Genomic DNA, 19,820 nt, shown 5'->3' on the forward strand with positions numbered 1-19,820 from the left:
CAGGCTACATGTCTTTATTGTCTCAGTCTACACCTGACCCAGGAACGCGCCCACCCGCAGCCTCTGCCTCAGGGACGATCTGGGTGGGGGTCTCCGGACAGTCTGCGCTGGGGATGTCATCAGAGGCCTCAGGAGCTGCGGAGCTGTGTGAGTAGCAGCACTGCTCCCCTAGCTGACAGGTGCCCTGTGGAGAACAGAGGGTGTGAAGCTATGGGCTGTGAGCAGAGCTGGGTTTCTTTCCTCAGTCCCTGGCCCCTGTGCCCGAGGCCCATCCTTGGCCCTGTTGCAGGGTGGAAGGAGAGAATCACCTCTTTGAATCGTTTGCAAGGAAATGTCTTGAGGCGCGCTGCCCGCTGGGCGGGGTCCTCAGCTGGCTCCTTCCGCTTATTCTGTAGCAGCCTCTGCCTCTCTGCTAGATCTTCAGTTGCCTTGCCCCTGTGCAGAGAGGGGTGCTAGTACCCCACTTTGTCTTTGCCCAGCCCTGGAAAACCCTCGCTTCTACAACATCACCACTCACCCTGGCCGAGCACGGGGCCGGGGACCCCAGTTGGCTTCTGGATTGGCCTGGAAGCGCTTGAGCCCTCGCTGGCGGGAGCTGGGATTGGCGTCTTCCCGGATGTTGAAGTTGGCCTTCAGCCTGGACAAATGGGTGGAGGCTGGAGGCAGGAGCCACCCAGGGTGAATGCAGGCAGCCCCAGAACCTGCCCACCCCAGGCAGCAGCACGGGTCTGCCAGGCTCAGTTGTTCTGTTTGTTCCGTAACCACCTGAACTTCCCCGTGAGCTTATGACACAGGGGCCTGATCTGCTCCAGGGGAGCCGATTTTGTAGCACCAGAGACAGACAAGCAAGGAGATGAAAAATAACTAGGGCTAGGAGTGTGGCTGGTGGAGAGAGCTTGCCCAGCGTGAGGCTTTAGGTTCTGTCCCCAGCACTAGAAAGAAATAAAAATAATAAAATTGTGTTGTGTTAGGACAAACAGGCTCGACACCTGTTTTGATAAAAGACATAAGTTGGGATACAATGCTTGACAGTGGTCCAGTCCAGAAGGCTTCTCTGAGGTGAGAGAAGGCCCAGACAAAGGGCCCGAGGTGGGACAGACTGTGTGCTGAGCTCAGGCTGCTCCTGAGGAAGAGCCTCGGAGGGTTCTGTGCTCTGTAGTCCGACACAGATACTCACATGTATGTATGGCTAAAGAACAGACGGTGCAAAAGAGCAGGAAAGGGCGCAGGGTGGAGACGAGGGGGAAAGAGGTCGTAGATTCCCTCAAACAGTGTCTGTCCTCTGCACATGCGCCTGCTACACCTGAGGGACAGCCTGTCCCCCGGAGATCTGTCCATACCTGGGCTCCACAGCAAGAATTCGGAATGCTGGACTGCTTTCGGAGAGCCGCTCCCGTTTCACTGGACACTCCTTCTCCTGGGGAGATGAAGGAGATGCTCAGCCCGAGGAGCGCCCAAGCTGCCGCCACTCCCTGCCCTCCCACCTTGAACCAAGGGCTCACTGCTCACCCAGCAACGCATGATGTCCCAGAGAGCATCAGGGGGAGCGTCTGTCTTCACTGCATTCTTACAGGCATGGGAGAGAGAGACTCGGAAACCAGCATGAAGGAGAGCTGACCTGGGTACACAGAGACCACAAAGAGGAGGCTAGACCTCAAAGCACAGGCTGACCCAGGTACAAGCAAGGAGATAAAATGGAATGGCATAGCCGTTTTGTTCACAGCAACCCACTTCACACACTATGACGTCAAAGCTACCTGCTTGGGGCTGGAGAGGTATCTCAAGTGGGTAAGACCACTCATTGCTCTTGCAGAGAACTCTGGGTTTTGAAACCCAGCATCCACACTGAGGCTTACACACAGTCCGGTTAACTTCAGTTCTGGGGAATCTGACACCTTCTGGCCTCTTCAGGCACTGCATGCAGATGGTGCACTTACTTACACACGCATAGGCAAAACTTAAAAAAATTAACAAAGCACCTGCTGAAGGATCATGACCTCTCAGCTCGGCCCTAAGCACACACTAGACCCTGACGGTCCCAGCTGCCCCGGGGCCCTCACCGAAGCTGCAGGAGGCGGGGTGTGTTGCAGTGGATCGTGCTGCTCAACTGGTCCAGAGTGTAGTAGAGAGGGACGTCGGGGAGTTCCTGGGAGGTAAGGGTGAGCAGCATGGAGTGCTGGCACAAAGGTGGGCATGAGGGTCCTGTCCTGTGCAGGTCCAGCTCATACCTCAGTAACAACACTGAGGACACCTTCAATCCTCAAGGAAGTGTGGAAGCGGCCAGGATTAGTGGTCACTGCCTCAAGAACTCGGCCCACGAAGTCCAGGTCGTGGATGGGCTCTGCCCACATGGGACCCCCAAGCTGTTGGCACCAGGCATACAGATGAGCAAGGGGCACAAATGTATGAGTCCTGGCACCCTGCCCACTGCCTCTGACCGGGGCCCACCTGGTATCTCTGTCCACAGTGCTCACACTCAGGGCTCACTGGAGGACCACAGGCTGCAGAGAACTTGATCCTGCAAGGAGAGGCTGTTAGAGGGATGAAGACCCAGGACATCCCTCATTACACCCAAAATACCCTTGTTCACCTGCCACCAGAGTCTTCTGATGCTTTACCAAGGCGTTGCAGGTAGAAGGCGCCACAACCCACACACTGGAACACCAGGGCCTGCTTGCTGTGGAAGCCCAGGAGAGGCCGTGAGTCCCTGATACGGTCACTACAACTCAACTCTTCCCTCAGACTGACTCAGTCCCTTTTCAGATATCAAGGTCCCTGAGGACAAATCTTATCCCCTCTCAATTCATCAGGTTTCCTTCTGGTGGGCTTACCTGGCTGAGGCCTTAACCTTGGCCTGACCTGTGAAAACACGGACGAAGACCCGGACATAGAAGTCGGCGCTGATGCTGAGCAGGGGCACGATGTAGCGCTGGTAGCAGTTGGCGTGCAGGTCCAGGCTGTGAAGCACGATTCTCAGGGCCTGGTAGCAGGGTGGGCAGTGATGTCAGGAAGAACACACTTGCAAATGCATCTTGGGCTTAGAACCTGCCCCAAGCCAGTATTTTCTGTCCCTCAGTTTCTCCATCTGCGGAGCCAGGTCAGTCACTCCTGTGGCTGGTAGCAGGAACCAAGTGACCACAGCCTGCGTAGGTGATCTGACCCTATCACACAAGCTGAGTGTTCCTCTGACATATAAAAGCACCGCCCAGGCTTGAAAGGTGTCAAGGGACCTCAAGGAACAAGGACAGGATCTACGTTTCTTTGACCCTCCCTCCCTTCTTTATGTTCCCATAGTAACCTTCCCAAGCATAGAGTAGGAGCCGTGACAGATACACAACTAAGGCCCAGAAGGGCTGTCAGTCACAGCAGAGCCAGGCCTGGAAAACAGTCCTTTAGGATTTGGTTTTGATTTTGTCCCAACATTTGGGAGGTAGAGGTGGCAAGGTCGGGAGTTTAAGTTGAACTTGAGCTACATAACAAGTCTGAGGCCAGCCTAGGCTACAAGAAAGCCTGCCTCAAACCTTCAACCCCAGGGCTTCTTGTACTGGGGACATGGCTTGGTGGTAAAGCGCTCTGCACACACGATATCCATTCCCAGGTAGAATATGAGTTTTATTCTGAGTGCTATGTCTGCAGTTCACTGCATGAGAAGCCACCCATTCCTGCGTGGAATACTTGGCATCCTTATTTTGGGGTAGCAAGATGGCTTCGTGGGTAAAGGCACCCGCCACCAAGATAGTGGATCCAAATGGTGGAAGGGGAGAATGGACTCTGGGAAGATGTCCTGACTACACTACGTGTGTGCACGCGCACACAAACACACACATACATATATATACATATATATATATATATGTGTGTGTGTGTTTATATATACACACACATTACATACATAGTAAAGCTTTTTTTTTTTTAATGAGACAGGATTTCACTATGTCGCCTTGACTGTCCTAGAACTCTATTTAGACCAGATTGGTCTCACAAGAGATCCATGTGCCTCTGCCTCCCAAGTGCTGCATACCTAGCAAAAATACTTTTTAAAGCTAGCTATACTATAGAATGCTAGAAAAAAATTACTGCCCACTGAACAAGAATGCCAAACACCAGTTTGCCGGTGACATAACAGCTTGGAACGGGCCAGCTCTGGCCACTTGAGGGCACTGCGCAGGTCACCAGGACAGGAAGGTACGCTCAAAGGGTCACAGGTCCCCAGGCCCGGGCTGACGTGGGGGAGTCTCACCATTTCATGGCAGGCCCGGCTCTTGAGGGCCATGGCCCCGTACTTGCTGTAGCACGTCTCTCCGCTGTTCCCTGCCAATACTGCCATGTCCGTGCAGGTGATACACAGAAGTCCTGTGGGGAGGGGCCGGGCAGTGATGACCCTCCAGACACCCTGCCCTACACCTGCTTGGGTATTCTCCATACTAAGGGCCAGCCTCACCTCCATCACTCACAGCCTGCACTGCTGCATCCAGGAAGGGGGCGGGGCTGCCATAGGGGTCCAGGTCAATGACATCAAACCGGTCAGGTGCCTTTTGGTGTTGGTACATCAGCATCCTAGATGGGAGGGGTCCGAGTGCGCAGCCACTTAAGCCACGTCCCTATGCTCTGTCCTCGATGGCACAGAGGGTTCGCCCTTGAACTTGAGGCTAGCTTAGCCATTTGGTGTTTTATGTTACACTTTAGCCACACGGATGGAGCCCCGAGCCTCATGCATGCTAGGCAAGAGCTTTAATGCTGAGCTGAGTCCCTGCCCCTCTGGCCACCTGTTAACTGATTTCTTGATTTACACAGGACTCGGCCACCCCACCTATAGCCCTGACAAATAACAGCCCAAAAGAGAAAACCACTCCCTCAACCCTTGCAGCCACACAGAAACCAAGCTGTGAGGGACTCAGTGTTAAGAGCCAATGTTACTTTCACAAGACACAAGTATGTGTCACCCATGCCGAGATGACCGCCTTGGCCAGCCTCCTCTGGCCTCTTCAGGTGCCGGTCCTCTCGGCTTCACAGTGTGCGCGCTCTCTACCCCCCACTCACAGCTTCAGTGTGCACACGCTCTCTCTCCAACCTCCCCACCACACACACACACACACACACACACACACACACACACACACACACACACACAAACACATGAGCTACATAATCAAAAATTTCAAACAGGCTCAATGGGTAACAGCACCAATCACTAGATTGGACAAACCAATTTGATCTCCAGATCCCACATGGTGGGAGGGCAAGAACTCCTCTGACCACTGCTTGCCTGCAGTAATAGACACATGGTCCCCCCCAACCCCCAAACCAAGTAAATCTAAAGCAAATTTGGGTCTACAAGCCTGGGTAGTGCAGACCTAGCTAACTATGAAGCTAAGGCAGGAAAATTACAAGTTCAAGGCCAGCCTGGGAAATAGACCAAACAAACAGCAACAACCCTCCCCCCACTAACTAGAAGCAGGTTCAGTGACACATACACGTTCAATGACACATGCACGTTCTGTGACACACATACATGTTCAGTGACACACACATACACGTTCAGTGACACATGCACGTTCTGTGACACATGCACGTTCAGTGACACGTACACATTCATTCAGTGACACATGCACGTTCTGTGACACATACATGTTCAGTGACACGTACACGTGGATGCTCCAGGGAGATGGAAAACACTGAGCCAACCAGATCAGTCAACAATTAGCTTCTCACATCTGCTGACATTTTTTTTTAATTTTTTTTTTTAAACAGGGCAGAGGACCGAACCCAGGGCCTTGCCCTTTCTAGGCAAGCGCTCTACCACTGAGCTAAATCCCCAACCCTCTGCTGACATTTTTAAAAAATTAATTTTTTATGTGTGAAGGTGTTTTGTCTGCATGTGTGTCTGTGTATCATGTGCACACCTTGCAGTGCACCGTGTGCCCTTGGAAGACAGCAGAGGGAGTTAGAGTTCCTAGGACTGGAGCTACAAGCAGTTTCGCCTTGATGGTACTGGAGGCAAGACCCAGGTCCTCTGGACAGCAGGCAGCTCTTTTCTTCCCCCTTATTTACTTATTTATGTATTTATTTATTATATGTGAGTACACTGTAGCTGTCTTTAGATACACCAGAAGAGGGGGGTCAGATCTCATTACTGATGGTTGTGAGCTACCACGTGGTTTCTGGATTTGAACTCAGGACCTTCAGAAGAGCAGTCAGGGTTTTTAAGCGCTGAGCCATCTCTCCAGCCCCAGGCAGCACTTTTAATCCCTGAGCTATCTTTGCAGTCCCGTTATGTAAGTGTACTCAAGGATGTTCACATGACAAAAGTCACTTCCAGCCCAGCGGGGTGAAGCGTACCTGTGTTATTACGGCAGTCTACAGCATTAGCTAGTGACCTGCCGAGGGAGGGAGGGGGCACGTGCTAAGGACCCTGCCACGAGGCTGTAGCACAGCTGTGCTCTGTGAACAACACAAACAAGTTTTTAAAAAATCAAGGTGTGCAAATATACATCGTTAACCTCAGCACTTGAGACGCAGAGGCAGGCAAAGTCCCTTGTCAGTTCTAGGCCAGCCTGATCTACATAGTAACTTGTCAGGCTAGTCATGGCTATATAGTGAGACCCTAAACAAAACAAAATAAACCAAAATGACACGGCCCAAGAGATGGCTTCATGCCTAGGGACATTTGCTGCTTTTGCAGAAGATCCACCTTCAGGCCCAGCAGCCACACAGTGACTTAGGGTGACCTAGGTCTCCAGTTCTAGGGGATCCAACGTGCACCCTCTGACCTCCTCAGACTCACTGTTGTACATATATACGGGCAAAATAGTCCAACACAAAATAAATATTGAAAATTGAAAAACAAGATAAAGGGCAGGCACTTGTCAAAGGAGGTGGGGCAACAAAGTGGGAGGCTCTAGAGGCTGCCTGAAGCCAGAGCGAGCCCTGTGAGCCTCAAGGTCAACATGTTAGCCTAAGTTTATGATTTCAAACTACTTGGGAGGCTGAAGGAAATCTTGAGTTCAAATTGGTCAAATCATGTGTCAAAACAAAGTCCCTATATGTATATACATTATTCCTCATCATTAAACAGCACCACTGTACAAAGATTGGGCTATACACTTCTATTATTTTAAGAAGGCTGCTATGGGCCTGTGTGGTAACTCACACCTGTAATCCTGGCACTGGGAAGGCAGAGGCAACTGGATCTCTATGACTTTCAGGCTACCAAGGGCCACAATGTGAGATCCTGTCTCAAAAAAAGAAAAGAAAAAAGATGCCTGGCAGTGGTGGTGCACGCCTTTAATCTCAGCACTGGAGACAGGACCTTCTGTGGCCAGCCTATATTCTCCAGTCTAGTTCCAGGAGAGCCAGGGCAGACAGCACAGTCCTCTCAAGAAACCAGAAAAACAAAAACCAGGAATCCTGTAATCAAACCTAAGTCCTAGCACAAAGGTAGAAGCTGGGCATCAAGAGTTCAAGGTCACAACTAGAGTTAGGGTGAGGCCAGGCCAGCAGGCACTACACGAGACTGCGTCTTACCAAATGGGGCTGCGGCTCAGTTGGCAGGTACTTACCTACCTCTAGGCTCCATCTGACCCCCATTACTGAATAAGTGAGGCATAGTAGCACGTTCAGGTAAAGACTCAAGTATCAGAAATTCATAGCCAGAGCCCGGTGTGGTAAGAACTCCAGCATTTGGGGGCCAGATCTCAAGAGTTTCACGTCAGCCAGGGCTACATAATCTGATCCCTGAACCCACATGTGGAAGGACAGAAGTGACTCCTATAAATTGTTCTCTGAATGAATACACACACGAATACACACACACACACACACACACACACACACACACACATAATATAATTTAAAAATGTAAAAAAGGGCTGGGCGGTGGTGGCGCACGCCTGTAATCCCAGCACTCTGGGAGGCAGAGGCAACCGGATTTCTGAGTTCGAGGCCAGCCTGGTCTACAGAGTGAGTTCCAGGACAGCCAAGGCTACACAGAGATATCCTGTCTCAAAAAACCAAAAGAAAAAAAAAATGTAAAAAAGGCCAGAGAGGAGATGGCTCACCAGAGCATGTGCTACTCTTGCAGAGGGCCTGAATTCATTTTACAGCACCCACATAACTCATAACTGTAATTTCCTTTTCAGGGTGTCTGACACCTTCTTCTGGCCTGGAAGGGCACCAGGCACACATGAGCAGACTCAACACTCACATACATATAAATGAAGTACATCTATTTTTAAAAGTTATAAAGTTCAGGGTCATCTTCAGTCACGAAGTTCTAGACTACCCTTGGCTACATGATGCTCTAAAAAGATTCTCCACATGGCTTGGTAGATGAAAGCACTTCCAACATAAGCTGAAGGACCTACTGATGGTCTCTCAAGCACAGATAAATAAAATAAAAATTAGAAAACCAGAATTACAATGATCCCTGCAAAATTACTATTCTTTCATAAACAAGGGAATTAAAAGTTCAAAGAGGCTAAGCCAAGGTTACACTTGGAGGCTGAACCTAGGACTAGTCCCCAGGTATCCTCATTCGAGGGTATAAGTTGAAAGTCCTAGCCAGGCCTACCTAGGACCTATTTGGAGCTGGAGACGTTGCTCAGCTGTTGCTTAGCATGCATGAAGGCCAGTACCACCCCAGCAATGACAATGGCCGATCAACCTACCGGGCATCTGCCTGGTTGGGCTGAACAAGATGTGTCACGCCATTGAGTGCCACATTTCTGTGCATCAGCTCTACGGCCCGGGCAGAGGCATCATTGGCAACCACAGACTGGAGGCCAGGAATCTCCAGGGCAAATCGGATGGAGCGCAGACCAGAAGCGGACAGGCCTTCCAGTATGCGCAGGCCTTCCTGGTGGAAGCAAGCAAAGAAAGACGTGTCTTATTTCTTTTTCAATGTTCATTTACAATCGAGTCACTTCTCTCCTTCCACCATGGATTCTGGGGATCAAGCTCAGAGCTAAAGGGTTTTGTGGCAGGTGCTTTACCAAGGACCCATCCTTCTGACTGATGTCCAGGTCTCCTCTCTTTTTCTGGGCTCTCAAGGATCTCCCAAAACCACCTTCTAGAGGCCCTCAGCAACCTCCTCTCCCCAGACTCCCAAGTGGCCACCTCTTTTTGAGGCCCCTACCTCACAGATCTCACCAACTGCAGCTGTCCGAGGCTGGTCTCTTGGGACCTGACTTTCATTCTTTCCAGCTGTTTTCTCCTCTTGAGCTGACAAGTCCACAGCTATTTTCTGCAAGTCCTTCTCTCCTGGGACCTTGACTGCAGTCGTTCAGGCAAAAACCAGAGACTAGCAATATTCCTTTTAAGAAATTTCACCATAACCCTCCTGATGATTCATGCAAGAAAGTCTTTCCCTGACCCCCTGCCCCCCAGGAGAAAGGCAGAAACAGCAGAGAGCCTAGAGCTTTCAGGAGCCTAAATGAGGTACGGATAAAGTGGGAAGTGAACTTTATGTGTGATACTCTTCCCCTGCCCCCAGGCCTGAGCCTCCACTCACTCTGGATTCCCTTGGCCCCAAGATGAATCCGAGCGAACTCTGTGATCACTGCACACCTGGAGGAGGGGATAGTCGGCTTGTAAACTCTTGTATGCCAGCTCCCTAGCTGTAGCCCAGGTTTACCTACAGTCCTCCCTTTGACAGGTTGCTGTCTCTCCCTAATCCATAAATTCCCTTCTCTACCGCCCCAAATTCTAATAGGGAAATCCCACCTCAAAGTCTACGATGGTAACTGCTCTATCTTTAGTTAAACCCAGAAAACCTGAAGGGGACCTTTGCAAAGTACGCCACCCCCTCCCCCCCCCCCAATTCAATGTATGTGAGATGTGAAATTTGACTTGCAGGAAAGTAACAAGTCAGTGTGAATACAACTACAGGAATTAACTCTGGGAAGTCAAAGACTACGTAAAGGGGAAAGGGGAGTCACGCCTTGAGGACCCTAAAGGAATGCATAGCCCTGACCCTTACTATAAAAATCCCATTCGTGCCTTCATCTTTCAAGATACTGGCCTTCCATTAACGCTGACTCCTCCCTACCAACTTTCCTCTTCCTTCGAATACAGATATTCTTCTAACACCCTCTACCTAGCTGACCTACTCCCCTTGGTCAAGCTGACCCGCGACCCTTGCTCACGTCAGGTCTCGGTTGAACTCCTGCACCGGATTGTAGAAAACCTCGTTGGCACTGGGAAAGACGATTTTGGCGGCGCCCTCGGTGACAGTCGCCACCGGGGCCGCGGGTGGATGCTCTTCGCAGGACCGTGCGCCGTTCTCCATCGCTGGTGGGGAGGGAGGCTCCTGGGCCTTCCGTTCCATATACTGAGCTCTACAGAGGCTGCGGGCCGGACGGAGAGGGCGGCTTACCCACAGGACCGTCCTCGCGAAGGACATCCGCGGGCGCCTCAACCCGCCTGCCGTTTTCGAGAGAAGGGGAAGGGCATAGGGAGGTCAGAGAGCTGCATTCTGGGGCGGGGATGGCCTGTACGTAAAGCAGAAACTAAAATCCGGTGGCATCGATCACATCCTGCGTTCCCGAGAACACTGGACGCAACAGAGCCTAAGGCCGGTGGCGCAGGTTTCCCAATACACACTCACACACACACACACATACCCCGACAAGCTTCCTCCTTCGCTCACAGGATCCAACGAGTCCCGTGCGCTCGCGCACACACGTACACAGAGACCCGGACAAGCTTCTCCCTTCGGCTCACAGGATCCAACCAGTCGCCGTGCACGCTTCACGCATTAGGGCCTGGAAGCGGCCATGTTGGCAAAGAGGGCGGGCCAGTCACATGACAATAGCTGACCAATCAGAGACACTACCTACAGTGGGCGACCGGGATCAAGATTCTTCTAGGAAAGGAAGTGCATAGGCTACACAACACACAAGCGAATTTCAATAATACAACTCTTCTACAAGGGATTTTCACTAGTTTAGTTCAGGGCAAAAAGCGGAGGAACTTGGCACCTTTAGATGTCTCCGGTGTGGACCTTGTAGGTTAACTCAGGCTCTTAGAATAGTATTCGCTGGCTTTGAATCTCAGTCCCACCACGTACTCTCGGCAAGTTACTTAAAATGTAAGGCTCTTATTTCCCTTACCTGCCAAGTAGGAACCTTAGCTGTCAAGAGCAAAGATTAAATAACAGAATGCCTGGGAAGCGTGCAGAGGAGCCACTCTGACAGTAAACCTTCTGAGTGTTGGCCTAATGTATACAAGCAGGACCGTGTAGAGATCCAGGATGTGTGAGTTACCTCAGCTCGCCTTGCTATATGTTATCTCTTCATTGGGGGTAGAGGGCACTCAGTCTAGGTTATCAAGGAACTATACAGCCCAGGGCGGATTGGAACTCTCAGGAGAGTTTCCTGCTTTAGTCTCCCTTATGGTGAGATTTTAGGCATTTCTACCAGACCCAACGGTATTTGTTTTAAATTTTTATTCTTATTTTTGTGTATGTGTGCAGTTGTAACTCCCCCAAAGCAAAAAGGTGATAGTCTCTAGTACTGTAGCCATCTGACAGGAGTGCTGGGAATTGAACTCTATTCTGTAAGAGCAGTACACACTCTTAATTTTTTATTATTATTTTTTTTTGAGACAAGGTTTCTCTGTGTAGCCCTGGCTGTTCTGGAACTCACTCTGTAGACCAGGCTGGCCTCGAACTCAGAAATCCGCCTGCCTCTGCCTCCCAAGCCCTGGAATTAAAGGCGTGCGCCCCGCCAGTACGCACTCGAGTTCGCACTCTTCTGTTCTTGACTCCATCTGAAAAGTAGTCAGACCTCTCTAACATTAGCGATAAGACGTATAATTATCCGAGTTAGTGCAAAATGCTAACAGAACTTGACATCGCGTAAGCATCCTAAGTCTTCGCTTTATTGACTTCTTGCACCAAAGTTTAAAGATTTATTTATTTATATGGTACACCATTGCTCTCTTCAGAAACTCCGGAAGAGGGCATCAGATTCCATTACAGACGGTTGTGAGCCACCATGTGGTTGCTGGGAATTGTACTCAGGACCTCAGGAAGAGCAGTCAGTGCTCTTCACCGCTGAGCCATCTCTCCAGCCCCTTGAACCTAAGTTTAAACCCTTCGCATTCACTTTCCTGCGATCTTGATCCAGCTTCTTCAACTCGGCTCCATGAAACCTCATTTCCACAAAGAGCCTAAACTGTGCCTGGTACAACAGTCGTTCTCATTTTACAAGAAACAGAAGTTCGAAAATACAGAGCAACCTGTCTCACAGTCACTCAACTAGACCGTCTACAGCACCGAGACCCGGAGGAAGGAGAAGCCGGTGAGAACTAAAGCGCTCGAAGCGCAGCTAAGCTTGCCTAAGGGGCGGGGCCGAGGCCGTTTCCTCCCTGCCGGCAGCGCCGTGCGCTTCCTCGGCGCTCGGCTGGGGCGGCCTGGCCCACAATGAATGGCCGCCGCGGCTACCACTGCTGCTGAGGCGGAGGCCGCGGAGGCCGCAGAGGCGGAGGCCGAGGCCGAGGCGCAGGGGGGCGCGCCCCGGGCCCAGGCCCGGCCCCAGCTGCCGCTGCGGAGCCCGCCGGGAGGCCCCGGAGCGCGGCCACAGCGCAGGTGAGATGGCCCGCCCCAGGCCCAATTCCGGCCTCCTCCCGCCGGGGCGGCCCGAGGACATCGGAGGTTCCGGCCGAGGGCCGGGAGGGGAGGCCTGGGGCGCCCCGCTGCGAAGCAGAAGCCGAGCCCGCGGCGCTGACAGCGGCGGGAGGGCAAGGGTGAGATGGCCGAATCTCAGCCGGCGGCCTACGGCGTCCAGCCTCGGGCTCGGCCCGCGGGGCTTGAAGGCCGCCCGAGGGAGGCGCGGGTCGCGGGATCCTTGAAGTCGCGGGGCCGGAGGGGGTAATTGTGTGGAGGAGGCAGGCGAGGCTGGAGGGGGGAGGGGAGGCCTCCGGCTGGCCAGGGCGAGAGGTGGGGGAGGGCTGCACCGCCCGAGGGAGAAGGCCTGGAGGGGAGCGGGCGGGCGGGCCGGAGCTTACAGGTAGAGCGCGCTGGGGAGGGGGTGGGCGGGTCAGGTTACAGGCCTTGGGGGGCGGTGAGGAAAAGCCCGGGAAGTGGGACTTGGTGGGGTGGGCGGAGCTTGCTGGAGTGGGGGCGGATTGGCGAGCCCTGAGATGTTTGCAGGGGGTCGCACGAGGTCAGAGACCGGAGATGTGGGGATAGACTCCAACTGGAGGGCATCAGGTAAGGCTGGGAGCTCCGGTAGGAGTGTTGGGAGTTTGGAGGCGGCCCAGGGCCCATGGGTTAGGATGTGGGGGCAGGTTAGGAAAACCTGCTGCGAGCTGAGGGGTCTGCCCCCCTATACCTCCTCCATGTGTTTGCTCAGGGTCACAACCGGGGGGAGTTTCCTCGTTCCCACGTCTCTTCCCTGAAACCTTGGCCAACTGCTAGCAAGGACAGGCCAGCCTGTGGATGGGGGTTAGCGTGGGCTGCACCGGATACCTAGTTCATTTCGGTGTGGATGGCCCCCCACTCACCCCACCCCGCACCCCACCCACCCAGCATGGAGGCAGCCCAGCAGACATTACCTGAGTATTTTAGAGTCCTGAAATCGTTCTCAGCCTTCTGGCGCCGGAACCTGGGGGCTCGAGCCTAGAAGATGAGACCTCACACCTTTGCTATGCGCCTTAGCTTTCCAGGCCCAACCTGCTGCTTGGGCCTGAATTCTGTCTCCTCCCGGGAGAGAAGACATTGGGATGGTGAGTGCCTGAAGCTCTGTTGTGCCTTTGAGACAAAACAGGTACCTACACATCCTGACTTGTGCCTGGGGAGGGGGGGGCTCCTCGGGCTCCCTGGGTCCTCCCCCCCCCTCCTTGGTGCTCCTTCTAGGTCAGGCTGTATGCTAAGCTTGTAGCCGGTAAGCTCATAGATCACCGCTGGCTGGGTCTTTGGCTTTCTCTTTTCAGAGAAAGGAGCTGGGGTTCGGGGCGGGGCTTGTCCCTGGTCATATGACTAGATTGTGGCCTATGCCTAGTAAATCAAGTTCGCCCTCCTTGGGTATCAGCAGAGAAATTCCTGCTATTCCAATTCCCTGTTGGACTCTCCTTGGACCTGGCCTTTCCTGGGCTCCGGGACTGGCTCAGTCAGTCAGTCAGTTAGTTCCCTTGATGGAGTTGCAAGGAACAGAGTGTGGACTTCTTCATCCTAGGCCTGCTTATCCCTTCTCTCCCAGCCCGCACCTGGGGGTCAGGAAAGTACTGTTCTGCTACAGGAAGTGGTTGGAGAAGTGGGTGTTAGTGGCTTGGGAATGGGATTTTGCTTTGCCTGGGCTCTGTTCTCCTCACTGTGGTTTCTTAGCACACTACTCCAGCTCTGGACTAACTGCAGGGGTAACTGTGTCTGGGTAGGTGTGTGTGTTTGTGTTGAAAGAATAAGGGTTTTGTTTTAGTTTTTGGTTGCTGATGTGACTCTAGCTCAGACTGACCTTGAACTTACTGTGGCCTGAGCTAGTCTTGAACTATTGCCCTATGGCCCATCATCCCAAAGCTGGGATTGTATAGGACTGAGGCACCACACACAGTTTGTCTTGGTGACTTTGATTGTACATTCTCAGCCTGAGTCAGCTACAAACTTCTGGGTAGCTGGTATCAGGTAGTCCCGGGTTTAATGGTGACTTTCTTCAGTTGCCATTTTCCCTCGGAACCTTGGAGTTTCCACAACACCAGCTGCCTGGGCTGTGCCCGCCATCCTGGTCTCTTGATGGGATAGGGGAGGGGGTCCAGCAGTGTTAAAGAACTTGGTGCTTTCAGATGGTTCTCTGCTGCTGCAGCTTTCCAGGAAAACCCCTCCCCATCAGTTGTCTCTGTTAGTTGGATGATCTCACCTCAGAATCTTTATAATTGCCTTTATTCTTACCACTGGCTGCTGCTGCTGCAACTTTGTGCTTTAGCTGTTGACACACAGAGACTGGTTGCTGCGTGTGGACCAAGGAGAGCCACTGGGGCATAGATTGGCTGCTCCCAGGCCTCAGCCAGTGGGGTATCCAGGATAGATGGTGTCAACTAGTTACAGTGGAATGCAAAACTGGTAGGAGTTGGCGCTGCAGTACGAAGGCAGAAATGGTCAGGTGGTGGGTGCCTGCACCTGCAGCTAGAACAGAAGGTGCACTGGTCGTACCTGCTCTCAGTGGAGACCTGAGGCAAGCCCAGCCTGGACTCAAGTGGTCAGTTTGCTTTCCGTCTTTTGTGCCCACTTCCTTGCTAAAAACTGAAGAAGCAGCTCTGAGTAACATTCACCAGGCTCTCTGACATTTCTGTTCAGGTGGTGACCTAACTTAAAGAAACAGAGGTACGGAGAAACTAGCTGCTCTATTAATGAAGATGGTATAGCAAGAGGAGATGGTCAGTGTGTGGGGGCAGGGAGTTCATCGGCTAGTCAGCCGTGATCTGAATAAGAAGTTAGGTTGGGGGCGGATGTTCTGGCTGAGGACAACACATTCAGAGCTTTTATTGAGTGTGTGCCAGGCTCCTGCTGAGTTACCAAAAAAACGTTTTTGTCTTTGTGAGAGAAGAGTGAGGGAAGACTCTGTTGTGGAGCAGAGATCTTTCGTGCTGTCCACAAGAAAGAACTCACTCAGGATCTCAGGGATCTCTCTAGCATCCCCGGGAAAAGTTCAGATCCCTTGACTTAAATCCAGAGTCACTCTTTTTTTCTTTTCGGTTTTTTTTTTCCAGACAGGGTTTGTGTGTGTGTGTGTGTGTGTGTAGCCCTGGCTATCCTGGAACTCACTCTGTAGACCAGGCTGGCCTTGAACCCAGCAATTCACTTGTCTCTGCCTCCCAAGTGCTGGGATAAAAGGCGTGTGCGCCACCATAAGCCAGCATAAGAGTGTCTTAAAATCTGTCTTTGACACCCCAGCTCAGCTTCAGGAATTGGACTTTCTTACATCTGTATGTGGTCTGTACATGGTCCGTCAAAAGGCTAGCCAGTGGGCTCTAAACCAGGGTTCATTGCCAGAGCCAGTGATGCAGCAGCTGACTGGCCCAGCCCCACACCTGAGATGAGCCTGAGGCAGTGCCTGGACAGAGTGTCCCCTCCTGGGTGCTCCCCACCTCTCCGTGCTCAGGCTGCCACCATAGGAACACTTCAAAAACCTCTCTGTGCTGAGCTCACTCAAGCCCATCACTAGCCAGCCCTGTGTGGTGTCACTATCTGACACACTAAGGAACTGAAGCAATCTTTCAGCATAACCCTCTTTGAAGTCTGCAGTAGGTAACCTGTTTGTTTGCAGGTGATGTCTTCCCTGGAGTGCCCTGGCCTGGGGGGGCGGGGCGTTGAGAGAGGCAGGCGGATAAGGAGTGACGCAGCCCAGGCTGTACTTTAAAGAAGGTGCCATCAGGCTGCTCTCCTGTGCAGCCTCAGCAGAGATGTAAAAGTGGAACTTGGGGGACTTCCGGTATTCTGAGTAGAACAGAAGAGTTGAGGGTGAATGAACATTAGGATGGGCCAGGGTCAGGTACCGATGCTAGGTCACCCTTCCTCAGCCCCAAAATGCTGGCTAGAGCTCTTAGTCCCCAGTTTGCCTGTCTGACAAGGACACACCTTACCTGTTTATTTATCATGGTAGGATAGAGGCAAACCTATCCTGGCTTCTAGGATAGCTTCTTACCATCAAGAATTGAGCTGGTGGCAGAAGCAGGTGAATCCAGAGCAACATAGTTAGATCCTGTTAACAGCAGAAGGTCCTGGTGTGTAAAATGACACTGATACTGTGTTCTAATACCTGGTATGTGGTTTTGGGGGGATTATGGAAGAATCCTGTTGGCTATGTGATGGCACTGACGAACCCTTAGGGACTACTTGCCTGAGGTAATCCCTGTAATAGTACAGGTTCCAGGACATAGTGAAAGGCATAAGGTGATAGAGTTTATAGACAGGAGGGTGCAGGAGCGACAGTGCCAATGATAGATAGCTGGTGGTGTTGAGTATCAGCTGAGGTTGCTATATTGCCCCCCACCTTTTCCCCCTTAAAATGTTTGTGTATTTATGGGGGGTATAGTGACTTGTGAGAGTTGGGTATTCCCACCTTGTGGGTTCTGAAGGCCAAACTCAGGTTGCCAGGCTTAGCAGCAAGTGTCTTTACATACTCAGCCACGGTGGTCACCGAGCTGTATCTTAAGTATTTTTTAGCCTTATGTCGGGCCATTAGTACTCTGTCACCAGTACTCTGTCACCAGTACTCTGTCACCAGTGGCAAGCCTAGTGGAATGCAGAAATACCTCTATTTGCAGGTCCTGCATCTCTGTACTTAACTATAAATTAAACACTATTCATAGACAGTGTGTCTCTGTTGACTTTGCTTACTTGCTGTTTTTAAGGATGGAATCCAGAGCCTGTGCCTGCTGGGCACACACCTTGTCCTGAACAGACTTATGTTTCTTTTCCTTATCCCCTAAACAACAGTGTAGCAGCTCCTGATTTTGAGACAAGATCTTGTTGCACTTATAGAGTCCAGACCAACCCTGAGCTAACAGTTCTTCCACGTGCTAGAATTAGGAAGGTGTAGAACTAGCTTCTTTTGGTTTATATATTTACATTTTTATTGTATTTTAATCTTTTTATTTGGCAGGACATGGACTATTAAGGTGAGACGGTTCTCTCCACTGAGAGAGTCCTAGGATCAGACCTGGGACAGTAGCCATGGCAGCAAGCTTTACCCCAATCAGCTCCTTGGCCTTGCGGCTCCTTGGCTTCTGACATCTCTTATGTAGCATTAATTAATATTAATTAATATTGGATTTGCTACTAGAAGTCAGGAGATAATTTAAGGTCTGGAGGCAGTAGAGGTGCAGTTCAGTGGGAGAGTACTAGCCTGGCATGAAAACATCCTAGGTTCTATCCCCAGCCAAAAAAAAAGTCAGGAAAAAAAATCTACAGGAGGCTCTGTTTACTTTCTGCGTCCAGGGATATCAGTTTATATACTGATATATATATCAGTATGATTGGAGCTTCTTTGTATAAAGAAAGATAAGGTCTGCTGAAAGGTCTGTTTTATTGTTTGTTTGTTTGTTTGTTTATTATATGTAAGTACACTGTAGCTGTCTTCAGACACTCCAGAAGAGGGGGCTAGATCTCGTTACAGATGGTTGTGAGCTACCACGTGGTTGCTGGGATTTGAACTCAGGACCTTCTGAAGAGCAGTCAGTGCTCTTAACTGCTGAACCATCTCTCCAGCCCCAGGTTTGTTTGTTTTTCTTTTTTGTTTTTCGAGACAGGATTTCTCTGTATAGCCCTGGCTGTCCTGGAACTCACTCTATAGACCAGGCTGGCCTCAAACTCAGAAATCCACCTGCCTCTGCCTCTCAAGTGCTAGGATTAAAGGTGTACGCCAACACTGCCCAGCTAAGTTTGTTTTTTCATAGTCCTGCATTGTAGTCTTGAACTCCTAGCTCAAATGGTCCTCCTGCCTCAGCCTTCCAGGCAGCTAGGCGCTCCATTTTCTTACTTGATAGGTGGGAGAAACAGTCATATCTGATCTGTGGGGGCTCTCAGTCAGGGTCCAGGGCCTGCTTTACCTATTGTACCAAGACTATGTCTTAAAACAAATAGGAGTTGCTGCATTATCCTGTTTAGGAGTTAATGCATCCATTTGGTGGTACCACGGTCCTACATGTTCTCCAGTGGATCTCAGCAATCCCCATCTGCGGAGCGAGCCTCCCTCAGCCGTGGTTATGCCATTGTTAGTTACCTCAGGGACTCTGCATTTGATCTTTTTTTTCTCTGTTCTCTTTTGGGTCAGAAGGCACTCGTACAGTGGGCTGTGACTTAGTGTGGCTTGTAATCAGACCTGGTGGCATTACCCAGGCCAGGGCTCTTGAAAACAGGCAGAATGGCTGCTGGGCTCTGTATGGACCTAGAGTTCTGTTAGGCAGAAGCTAGAGTACAGGGGCCACTTGGAACAAGTAGGAAGAGGGGGCAGGCAAAGGTGCCCTTCCCAGAGCTGTTGGTGGAAGGATGTGGAGGAGTATGGGCAGGAGGAAAACCAGGCCAGGCTGACCTTGGGAGACCCTGTGGTAAGGGCCCCAGGTAGCCAACAGACAGACTCCTTTTCTGGGTGGGGAGGCTCGGCCTATCCAGAGCTCCTGTCTGCCCCATTTGTGGCTTCTCTGGGTACTAGTGTTTCCATCTGTGAGGTGCTTCCTTCCTAACTGCTTCAGCATTGTCTGTCTCATGGACAGAACTCAGGAACAAACTTGGGCTTGTTCTGTGTGTGATCCAGGCCTCTGTTTTTGCCTCCCTGGCCTGTTCTCCTAAATCAGATGTCAGGAAGGCTCATTTCTTCTCAGGAAATATACTGGGAAATGAGATGGCCTTATCTGAGCTGTTACCAGGCACTGTGAAAGGGAGCTACTGTTCATCCTACTCCTGCTATGAATTTAATGACAGCCTTTCAGGGAAAGAAAATGAATTCAGTGTGGGGGTAATGCCCCAGCACTTGGTACTTGGGAGACAGAGGTAGAAAGATATTTTAAGTTCAAGGCATATAGGAAACTACATAGGAAGTGAGTTTTTGTTGTTCTTGTTTTCTTTTTCATGATTTATTTATTTTTAATTCACATTACATCCCAATCACAGCCTCCCTACATAGGAAATTTTAAGCCAGCTAAAGCTACGTAATGAGACCCTGTCTCAAAAACAAAGAACCAAAGAAATTAGATGCCAGCTGATTGTGGTGGTTCACATACTGGGAGGCTAGGGCAGGAATTCAGTGTCCTTCTCTGCTGCTGTCCTCTTAACATTGGAGACCAACCTTGTCACAAAAATAATAGCAAAAAAACAAACTTAGGATCCATCC

General features: G+C 51.2%; 2 protein-coding genes across 11 annotated transcripts in view; one reads left to right on the forward strand and one right to left on the reverse strand.

Moving 5' to 3' along the window:
* On the reverse strand, positions 1–13,617 carry Trmt1 (tRNA methyltransferase 1). 7 transcript variants are annotated; one of them, XM_052167224.1, is made up of 17 exons: positions 13,555–13,617; positions 10,143–10,343; positions 9,509–9,564; positions 9,134–9,270; positions 8,667–8,854; positions 4,442–4,557; positions 4,241–4,353; positions 2,832–2,980; positions 2,591–2,677; positions 2,449–2,518; positions 2,229–2,363; positions 2,061–2,146; positions 1,510–1,618; positions 1,341–1,417; positions 518–637; positions 309–435; positions 1–184 (listed from the first exon to the last, which is right to left on the reverse strand). In XM_052167224.1, exons 2-17 carry the CDS (start codon positions 10,322–10,324, stop codon positions 23–25), a joined length of 1,914 nt encoding a protein of 637 aa, XP_052023184.1. In that variant the 5' UTR covers positions 10,325–10,343; positions 13,555–13,617; the 3' UTR covers positions 1–22. The 7 variants fall into 7 exon arrangements, with proteins under 7 accessions (XP_052023184.1, XP_052023182.1, XP_052023179.1 ...); XM_052167222.1 differs by lacking the exon at positions 13,555–13,617 and adding an exon at positions 10,646–10,795; XM_052167219.1 differs by lacking the exon at positions 13,555–13,617 and adding an exon at positions 10,646–10,795 and having other exon boundaries at positions 10,143–10,419.
* The window catches only part of Nacc1 (nucleus accumbens associated 1), an 18,864-nt gene continuing 11,040 nt past the window's right edge, over positions 11,997–19,820 (forward strand). Inside the window, exon 1 of one of the 4 annotated variants that reach the window (XM_052167229.1) lies at positions 11,997–12,299. Coding sequence is in view for 1 of the 4 variants with exons in the window: in XM_052167226.1 (XP_052023186.1) it covers positions 13,626–13,725 (100 nt within the window). In the remaining 3 variants the exon portion in view is untranslated. Of the gene's footprint in view, positions 12,300–12,518; positions 12,587–13,150; positions 13,211–13,625; positions 13,726–19,820 lie in introns of those variants that run through there. The other 3 variants (XM_052167227.1, XM_052167228.1, XM_052167226.1) reach the window with 3 other exon arrangements.

Source organism: Apodemus sylvaticus, chromosome 21 (assembly GCF_947179515.1).
Source record: "Apodemus sylvaticus chromosome 21, mApoSyl1.1, whole genome shotgun sequence".
Taxonomy (NCBI): Eukaryota; Metazoa; Chordata; class Mammalia; order Rodentia; family Muridae; genus Apodemus; species Apodemus sylvaticus.

Coding starts and splice junctions, on each gene's coding strand:
- Trmt1 (XM_052167219.1), bottom strand. CDS start 10,399: ATGTCCTTCGCGAGGACGGTCCTGTGGGTAAGCCGCCCTCTCCGTCCG. Junction 2,981..4,240: donor GCCGGGCCTGCCATGAAATG/GTGAGACTCCCC, acceptor CCCTGCTACCAG/GCCCTGAGAATCGTGCTTCA. Junction 2,364..2,448: donor ACTGTGGACAGAGATACCAG/GTGGGCCCCGGT, acceptor TGGTGCCAACAG/CTTGGGGGTCCCATGTGGGC.